This window comes from Apteryx rowi, unplaced genomic scaffold (genome assembly GCF_003343035.1).
Source record: "Apteryx rowi isolate R43461 unplaced genomic scaffold, aptRow1 scaffold_763, whole genome shotgun sequence".
Taxonomy (NCBI): domain Eukaryota; kingdom Metazoa; phylum Chordata; class Aves; order Apterygiformes; family Apterygidae; genus Apteryx; species Apteryx rowi.
Window position 1 is genome coordinate 363691 of NW_020451053.1, and position 10677 is coordinate 374367.

The 10677-nt window shown below is 33.5% G+C and overlaps 1 protein-coding gene across 1 annotated transcript in view; it reads right to left on the reverse strand.

Annotated features, from left to right (window-relative positions):
- Positions 1-10179, reverse strand: part of PDS5B (PDS5 cohesin associated factor B) — a gene marked incomplete at its 5' end in the record, with an annotated part of 52557 nt that extends 42378 nt beyond the window's left edge. The window contains 6 exons of the mRNA XM_026088323.1: positions 1133-1241; positions 1391-1506; positions 1585-1724; positions 3239-3287; positions 8419-8500; positions 10066-10179. Of these exons, the coding sequence (XP_025944108.1) occupies positions 1133-1241; positions 1391-1506; positions 1585-1724; positions 3239-3287; positions 8419-8500; positions 10066-10179 (610 nt within the window). The remainder of the gene's footprint in view (positions 1-1132; positions 1242-1390; positions 1507-1584; positions 1725-3238; positions 3288-8418; positions 8501-10065) is intronic.
- Between the last annotated feature and the right edge of the window lie 498 nt (positions 10180-10677).

A 10677-nucleotide genomic window follows, 5' to 3' on the forward strand; every position in this document is an offset into this window, starting at 1 on the left:
ATCCTGTGCAATGTGCTCTAGGTGACCCTGCTTGAGCAGGGGGGTTGGACTAGATGATCTCCAGAGGTCCCTTCCAACCTCAGCGATTCTGTGATTCTGTGATTAATTTCAAAAACATTTATCCATCATAAATTAGGAGCTACATATACCTTACTCTGGAAGGATGACCAAAATAAGGAAACAATTTGAGCATTATCAGTAAAATTCAGACAAGAGTTACGCTGAGGTTACTAGCTGCTGTGGATTCTTATAATTGATGGAGAATAACCGTTAATAATGTTTAGCCTATAACCAAGAGACAAAATAACTGTTAAACAGCTGTGGTAGGAGTTGATGAAAAATTCAAAAGACTTATCTCCTCCATATTTCACGTTGAGAGTAACACTTATTTTTTCTTACACTGTACCCTAAGAAGGGAAATGGTGATTATCAGACTGAGCCTATAAGCAAGTACTGTAGGCAGCTTCTCCGATGAGGAATGAACAATATTCTGAATATTTCTTCAGTACACACAGCAAGTGCTATTTATAATCACTGGTAGTAAACCAAGGGAGAGACCTCCCAGTTAGACTTTCAGTCTTTTTTTTCCACCCCTAACTGGATAAAAATAGCCTATGAAAAAAAATTTAAAGCAGTCTGATAGCATCAAAAATGAAGCAGAAATGTAGTGAAAATTTACAAAGTTGGGAAAAGACTAGTTTTGCCACAGAACTGATAACAACTGCCTTTTTACTACTTAAGTTCACTAATAATGTTTCTGAAGTAGATTTTAAATGAAATCTCAAGGCTCCATTATGTTATATATATGACAGGCAAAAACTGAAAAGCTCAAGTTTACTACTACAGCTGGAATTAACAGATAAGAATTTACCAGTATTTAGAATCAGTTTTCTCTAATAAGCTACTATATGTCTCATATAAGGCTATTAAAATAACCACTTTACCCATTACTTTTTACTTATAACTTTACCAGCCTGCTCTTCCTTAAAAACTTATTGCCTTAACAGCTTACATAAATTACTGTTTAAGTCACTGTGATCTAACATCCTGTATGGAAAAAATTTAACAAAGTTTTTGAACAGCCAAGGATAGAAATTTCTTTTAAAATAACTAAGTCACTCGTAAAACAAACTTGCTCAATCAGCAGCAGATCCATTTTTTCCTGAAAGTTCCTCCTAGTTGTGCTGAATGACAAATCATTATTTTGTGCTGTTGCACTCTGAATGAGGAGGCAAAAACCACTAAGTAAAGGGAAAACAGAAGAAAATATTGAAGGTCACTAGGCTTTAAAAAAATTTTTTCCTGCCTAATCCATTACTGGTTGTGCTTAAAGGCAAAATTAGAAACCCCAGTTTCAAACCCTGTGAACTATAGCCATACAAAAATATACCTGATGGATTCAGTATCAATGTGAACAGGAGCAATTCTCTCCAGAAGAAACTTTATCATTTCCAGGAAAGGATTTGTTGGTTGTTTTGGATTGCCCAACTTCTTTGTAATTTCTCTCTGCAATATAAATTTCAGTTAAATTAAATAATCAATTGAGTTCCAAAAATATTCATAAATATTAAGAGCTATTCTTACCACACATCCTTCAGCCTGTTTGCAAGAACATGTTGGGCTAACAAGCATTTCTAACTGACTTCTTATTTTTTCATCATCTTCTAGAACTTGTGTAAACTTCTTCATGAAATCTTGAGCTTTGCCTGGATCAGGAAGGTTTCCTTTAAATAAGAAAAATAAATGACTATTTATTTTAATAAGTATCAGTACTGTAAGTTAAACAAGTTTGAAATTTCACATGTGCACGCATACACACACTCTTGCTAAGCTAACCAAAAAGAAGGGGGAAAAACCCACAAACAGCCTAACTCATGTAGATGTATCTATGAGAATGCCTATTTCAAAAAACATTTATACTTGCAGACCTCCCCTGGCTATTACACTGGTCTCCCTTTGTGCTCCCCTTCCCTCATGCTCCTTATTCAAGCTTCCCTCCTGCTCACCAAGGCTTCTTGGTCCTTTTAACAACATTAACAGCTGAAGTTGACCTCAGAATCTCTACAAGCAACAATACAAAACCAATATTCCACAGAAAAATATACTAAATATTTAAGTACTGATATGGCAAGCATCAAAAACATCAAAAGGGTATTTTTGCTAAATTACTCCTCCACTAAACCTAAACTGTCCATATCTGGCTTGCAACATGAAAAAATATAAAAATGCATATCTTAAACAGTACATTAATTTGATATTTAATTGTACATTTACGAGATAATCTAATGACAAAAGTATTAGAATACTGTTTAAGATGCTTCATTTTTTTGGTACAGTAAGTGTTAAGCAAAGTTGGCACAGACAATAGTGTAAGACTACAGGATAGTTTGTTGAAAACAAGTTCTACTAAGCATTTGTTTTGTTGTTGTTGTTGGGTTTTTTTGAAAATGCAACCTAGAACCAAATCAGAACAATTACAAACTGATCAGTTTTTATATTATAAGAAAAAGGAAAAAAGCATTTGGGACATGACCAAAGGCAGTAGCAAGATTCAGCTTTTCTCAAGATATTTTAAAAAATATATATATATCCTTAGGTAGTATCTCTCTCTTTTATTTTTTTTTTTTTTGGCTAAAATAACACAGTTTGCTTAAAAAAAAAAAAGGAAAAAAAAAAGCTTGATTAAAAACAAAATTTTGGAATTGTAAAGCAAGTTTTTCTTCCTTCCACTAGTTCTAATGCTTTGGGCTGTGGGGAGGTGGGGTTTGGCAAGAGTTCACGTTACATGGAAGTTCTTCAGTTTCCAAAGTGCTTTCCTTCTTCTGAAACCCAAACTCCTTCATGTTCCCCAACAGCATTTACAATATCAACACCTCAAAAACAGGTAAGTTGATAGCTAGTTTAATGTTAGTTAACATCAGTTAATATATATTCTACGATAAATGCTGACACAAACGTTATTAACTTGAGATCATCTACATTTTGTATTAATCAGCAACAGTTAGAAATGAAGCCAAAGTATCATATGATAAGCTTCATAACTGGAGATATTTTACAATAAGGAATTAATTCTCCTTACAGATGTCTTCATAATTCTCCAAAGCATACTGTTTTATTATGACTATCATGATTTGTTATAGAAGTGCATTAAACTCATCTCAAATGATTTTAAAAGAGGAAAGCAACATATTTCAACAGCAACTTTTAGACAATTTTTAATATGCTTCAGCTGACTTACTTGTTATAACCATCACTTTTGAGAATATAGCTTTACTGCTGGCATCTGTCTGCAAGTCAAAATAAAAAAATATATTAAGTAAAAATTTTACATTATGTATTTCCACTTGACTACAGTGCACAATATTCCATAATGCTGTATTATCAGCAAGTTGGCCCCTAGCATTTGGCTAGTACATGAGCATATTAGCAGTCAAAAGGCACCACTGCAAAGTTAATGCTAGATGGTTACAAGAAGTAAAAGATGAATCACAGCTACAGTAACACTCTTTTCCTCACATATTTGTTTATAAAATATTTTTTATTAATTCTTAATTTACCATGTATTTTATGAACAGGACAAATGGCTTTTTTCCTGTAATAGTGTTTTCCATGTAAAGGCTCTTGTTTTTAAATAAAAAACGAACAGCAAGCATTAAATTCACTTTATCTTCTTGTTCACATACTGATCCTAAGTAGTCTCAGCAGTAACTCCCACCTTATTGTAAAGAACGGAGAAAATCAATATTAAGACTATTGCTACTGTTAAGCTGAACAGGGAAGACAGAGGATAACAGTGTAATTACAAAAATAACAGCCAGGAACCTTTATAACAGTAAAATATGAAAACATAATTGCATTTCCAGAGATCAGTGAAGTCTGGATTTCAGCGAAACTGCCTCTGATTAAAAAAAAAAAGTAGTCCAATAGCTCATCACAGGCATAGTAAATGTCACAAAACAGACTTTTATCTCAATTTTTTTCTTCCATCACCGATTCTTTGGGTACATGATTTCAAATTCCACGTGAGAAGTCCATCCTAGCAATCAGTTCCCTTTAACATGTAAAGGAAACAGAAGAGGGAAAAGAAATTCACAGCCATGTAAAACTACACAGCAAACAGTTTTCTTTATAAGAACATGTTTCTTACAAATAAGTAGTATTCTGCAACATATCACCCACTGTTGCAGGTAGACAAAACAGTTTCTAAAACACTTTTTTCCCTGTTAGCTGTAATCTACAGTATTTTATAGACAAGGAACTTTTGTGGAATTACACTGAAGCTCAAAATACAATGGAAATACAAGTAGAAATGTCAGAGGGAATCCTTAATTGTAAAGTGAGGATAATGCCTTAATCATCTTCATAGAAGTGTTCTAAGGTGGATGAAAGAAAAAAAACAAACTGAAATCCTTCACTGTTGTGTAAAAATAAGTGTTGTCAAACAACTCTGAAATCCTCATTCTTAAGCAGGATGAAAATGAGAACCTGAAAATTTAAGCTTGCAGCAACAGAGTCAAAAGCACACAGACCTAGCAGCCTCCAAACCATAATGGAAACAGCTCTTTTGACGAATGACTTCTGAAAGAGCAATCTTGATGAGATAGCTTACAAAGTCCACAAGGCTTCATAAGTGTAAGTAGCATCAATTATGGCCTGCAATTAGCAAATGATATTCCTCTGGGCAAAATTTTAAATGAAAGCACAACCACCATTTATGAGCTTTCATTCAAAACTATATAACATTAAAGATCAGTGCTTAGCCACCATTGCTAAAACTGTCTTTTAGAGAACTCCCCTTATAACAGACAAAATTATAATTTTTAAGCTTACCTATTACCTAAAAAAAAAAAGAAAAACCCTCAGAAAGGAGGCTCACCATTGTGATGAAAAGCTTTTTTTCTGCAAAGTACTTAACAGGAGGCAAATAAAGACTTAAGCTGGGCCTTTTCATCAGATTCAATCAGGAAACAACCGTTAAGAGGTAATGTTGCAAGACACTTCAGTATTTTCTCATAGAAGGCTTAAACTATTACAGAGGAGCAGCCAAAACACTGGCTAAAGCTCCCAGTAGAACAGCCCTTAAGTTGAGCGAACTGCTAATCGTTCATTCAAACATGAAATAACCTGAGTCAGAAGTATTTTTACAGCTTCTGAACATGACAGACTAGTGATGATTGAGAAACTTCTTTTTAGAAGATTTACTGCGGCATTTTATCAACATGATCTTGGCTTCATGATACAGAAGAACAGCAGCATAGTTGCAGCAAACAAAGTTTATGTCTTTAACATAGACATAACAGCTGTCACACACTTTTCCACATGTGAACAAGCAAGTTTAATTATTTCATTTAAATCTATATTATTACCATAGGAGAACAGGACAAGCTGTGAATTATGCTTTTGCCCTTCAGAAGAGTAACTCATTTTAAAGACAAGTTTGAGGTCTATTCTCTCCCCAGTTAGGAGAAATTATGATCAACAGAAATGGAAAGTTTCTTAACAGACTTTCAACTTCCTCAACACCGAACACAAGACAGCTTGCCTGATTTACCTGAAACTAGGCTATAAATCTTACTGAAAGCTGTGGAAGAACAAAAGAATAGCACAGAATCCAGACCACTTCACTTTTCCAAAATTGCCCAAGTTTTAAGTTGTTCTGATTTAAAACCAACGACACCAACACCAACACCTTTTTCACTCTTCCAAATTCTCCCATACTTCCAAATACTTTCAAAACACTTCAAGCCAAATATATACTTCAAATTTCCTTTTTGCAAGACAAAATAAAGCACTGCTCACCTGTCTATCCAGAAATGGACAACACCACAATCGGTGCATAATGAGGTAAGATACTGGTTTGAGGACATACTGGAAGAGCAAAGACTCTTATAGCAATATTAATAATCCCAGGAAACAAAGTGGAATTAAAGATAAGTCCAAAGTAGAAAGCCACTCTATACTGCTCTATTGTCAAAAGTTTGTCTGACAAGGCAGCAGGGGGGTGGAAGGCGAACAAACTAAAAATCAGGAAGAATCTTCAGCAGTTAAGTAGGGGAAAAACATAAGGAAGAACAACTAGTACCATTTTATGCTTAAAGGTAGTGAAACTGAAGTAATTACCAAAGCAAACAACAGCACTTACACTGGAATACAGGAAAAAAAATGAAGTGTTTCACTAAATAGCCAGAAGTTTTTTTTAAGATGAGAATAAACAGTGGACTGGAAAAAGTTAAAGACTTCAAATCACAGAACAATTTAGGTTGGAAGTGACAATGGGATGTCACCTGGTTGAAACACATACTCAAAGTGGGGCCAACTTAGATCAGGTTGCTCCGGGCCTTGTCTAGTTGACTTTAGAATATTTCCAAGGACAGAGATTTCACAACCTCTCTGGACAACCCGTTCCAGTATTTGATTACCCTCACCGCACTTTTTTTTTCCTAATATCTAATCAGAACTTGCTTGTGGCAACTTCTGTACATTGCTACTTGTCCTATCACTGATCATCTCCAAGATAGCTCTCACCAACCCTACACTTGCCACAGGGACAACACTTACAGGAGAAAAAAGAACAACTAAGCCATCAAAATTAATTGGAGAAATTAGTGCAGAGTGAAAAAGCACATATGGTAATATTAAGCTATACTCTAAAATGTTACTAGTTCATTTCAATTTTGCCTCCTTAAACTAAAAAAAAGTTCCCACAGTTCTGAATGGCCAATGAATACGTCTCAAGATTATTAACACCTTCATTGTTTAGACTCTTTCCCCCTTCATTTCCACTGTGATTATGAAAATATACACTTAGTTTGAAAAAAAAAAAAAAAAAAAGCAAACCATCACAGTAAGAAACGTTTTGTATAAAATAGTTGAGCATATCAGACTGTCACAAGCCCCCTAAATTCTCACATACAGCCCTGTTACACAAAAATATTTGAGCTTAGTGAATTAGTACTTAAGAGTGAGATATGATGAAAACCACATGGACAAAAATGTAGACACATCAACAGCATATACTGTTTTCAGTGTGATGCTGATGTTGGCATTCATTAAAACTAGACGTTTAACTCCATGTCATATCAGATATTTTACAACTGAGAAGGCATATCTCTCTGAAAACCAAAGGGAGAAAGCTGAAATTTCACTTTCAACTGAAAAGCAGAAAATACTAAGAAACTAACTCAAGTTCTAGATTATACATGAGTGTATTTAAATTAGATGAGGAACATAAGAAACAATTAAAGCATTGTTAAAATTATTTAAATAAGGTCACTGAAACAGCATGAAGTATTACTGTATGTGCAATTACTGCACCTACAATTTAATACTGTATTAAAACATTTTAAATGCACTAAATCAAAATTATGAGTTTCACTGCAATCAATTTCATTACAACTATAATATGATTGAAACAGTAAGGGATTAATTTTGATTTGATGAGTCTTTTTCTATCTGCAAAACAGTAGCATTGCCAAGCAGATAACATTAGATAATACAACCACACTTCTAAAAAATGCAGTTACCATCTCTTCCTGTTCAGGTTATTTCAGCAAATGGATAATTCAGTCATTACACTGCATTAAATTTATCTGTGGTATGTGAGTATATACGCACATACAAGATAAAATTGACAAATATATGAATAAGAACATGGCAATGCTTTATAATACACACTATTTCTTTTCAAAACAGCACCAACAGATTAAAGTTAAGTTCTACTCCCATTCCAAATCATACCTATCATTTTTATTTTCTATGATTTTTCAACATGAGTACACACACATAGCCAAAACAAATATGAGATTTACTTTATCGGGATATCATAAATAAGTCCTCTATAAATGCCACTTTTTTTTTTTTTTTCTACCGAGTAAATTTTCTGTACAAAGAATTTAACTGTAGTCTGACATTTTCAACACAGCATTTAAGAAGTCTCCAAAGAGGAAGAAAACCAAGCCATTTGCTGGGATAAAAGTATTCAGATTTTTTTTAAACATTACTAATCATGCATAAGATAAATAAAGATACAGCAGTAAGTTTTCTTAATTACTCAGTTTGGCAGTCAAAAACAAATTTGCTGTTTTTTCTTTGATTTTCAAAAATCAGAACAATCCTGGTGGGATGTAGCTCTCAAACACGAAGAGGAAGTATTTCAGTAACAGACAAAGGACTGACAATCTTTAAAAATTTCTAACCAACCCTATCTTTTCACTCTTACTGAAGAAATGTATACACATTTCCTACTGCAAGCATAGTCTAGCGGAATTTCAGTTAAATTTCAAAATATTTCATATCTATCATTAAGAATAAGCTTGAGATACTTCATCAAATGCTATTTTTTTCTGGAATTAAACAAATAGCATATTATTTTAAATAAAACTGTATATGCACTGGAGGATAAAGGCAAACCGAACTTACTTTGGGCTGTTTTATCAGGTCGACTAAATCCTTTACTTGATGTCGTAGCAGATTCTGACATTTCCACATTTCGTTCAATGCTCTAAAGGAAAAAAACATATGCATGTTTACATAAAAATGAAAAAAGAAGAGTTGTCAAAGTCTTCTATTCAATAACACAATTGTCCAAAACCAGCCTTTAAATTCTTTTCAACTTCAGACTCAGGAAAGTGCTTATCATCTGAAATTTCATTGCTCTGTGTGTGTCAAAGCCTGAAGTGTTTCCTAGTGGAGTGATATGAAATTGGTCAGATTAGACTGGAACGAAGTGAGATTTTGAAATAAATTTCATTTCAGATGCCTAACTACACTGCCTGTAAAAGAGGGGGGAAGCAAACTAATATGTCTGTGCTATAAAGAACTCATTTGTACAAGTCTGCAATTACTCCTCTAAAAACATTCCAAGGAGCAGGCTAAAGCAGATGTTTAAGATTTTTATCATCAAAACAATGTCTTTCTTGCATATAAAAGGCAACTAACGGATCAACAAACGGTGAAGAATGGACAAGATCAGACTTGTACGAAGAGCATTAGAGACATTGTACAAAACTGAAAATTAGCACACTTTCTAGAAAAAATAACCTGTCGGGGGAGCGAGAATCACAGCATCGTTTGAACAACTTTTAGAATCCACAAGTAACAAAAGTCAGTTCTGTTTAACTAACTGACTATACTAAGTTTATAAAATATGTACTGTTGCATACAGCAACAGCAGAAATCAGAAATTATTTGCTGTCCAAAACAAGTACTGAAAAAAACCTACATTTTGCATTTTTCTTTAGCCCATACTAAAAATATCTAATACAATACTAATCATTTTTATTTTTAAAATATTATTCTTAATTTTTATACGTTATACCATTGTAGTATTTTGACCCAGGTAATATGGCAAATATAGGGGATTCAAACATCATTTTCTGGAGTATTTGAAAGCTTTGGGGTTTTTAGCCATTCTATGGTATACAGAAATTTTTCCAGTCTACCACATGGGAAAAAAATATATTTGTTTTTCAAGTGGCAGAGTACCACTAAACAGAAGCAAAGGAAAACTAACTAAATTCAATCAAATTGTGAACATGATATACAGAAGTAAAGCTTTCATTAGTCAAATTCATGCTCCTATTTTTAAGCAACAGAAGACAAGTATTGAAGCTCATAGGACAATCATAAATAAAACACACAGTGAAGGGGAAGAGACAAACAAGTAATTCCTTCCCACCTTTAAGTCATCCTGGCTGCTAAATGGATGAGTAAATTAATTCAGTAGTTGTCAGATAAGTCTAGGGCTAGTAGATGCTCCTACAAACTTATGCTATCTTTTTCAGCACATAGAAGGACAGAAGTACACTGAAGCTTCTTACCAGACTTTTGACACTTTTTAGCTGCTTATGGTTAAAAGGTACCACACCTTGTTAGAAAACATCCTACTATTTCCCCCCCCCCCCAGACTCTCATTTGAAGAATATATACTGCTGCTACATTCCATTTACTGATAATTCATGATGTATTTTTGTCCACTGGCTTAGGCTACTCATAACAATTTAGAATTAACTTACAATAATAGTAGTATTATACAACATTTTGTAAGAAGTCAGTAACAGCACATACTTCACAGCATTTGAATCCAGGGTTGCGTAAAGGTAATATAAACATTTCATTCGTTCATTTGTTTCCAAGTTGTGAGGGACCATGTACTGAGCAAAAATGCGTTCAACAAGTAATCTGAAAGACAGCATTAAGGAACTTAAATGATAAAGCAAAAAAGTGGTCATAAATGGCTAAAATAGTCATTCAAAAATTCTCAAACTTACTTAGAGATCAGTCATTGCATATAGAGACCAGGTTATTAAAAAGAAAAAAAAAAGAAAAAAGGTCACTAAAGGTCAAGTAACTTAATTTCCAATAAAATTCAGTGTAAACTAAAAAAACTTTATCATTATGGAAGAGATAACACACAATCCTTAATATTAGCAGTAAAACTGTTAAGAAATGATATTATCAAGATCAAGTGTACTAATCTGGATAGGGATCAAAGGATTTTAAGTGAAGGACATCTCTTAATTATCAGCCCAAAGAGATGTTATTAGTGAATTTCATTAAGGTCACTATTGGGATCAATAATTTATTTTCATTAATGGGCCTAAAATAGAAACAAAATATCAGGTATTATGATAACATGTGTGATATAATCAACACAAAGGAGAATTCAGATATTAGTCA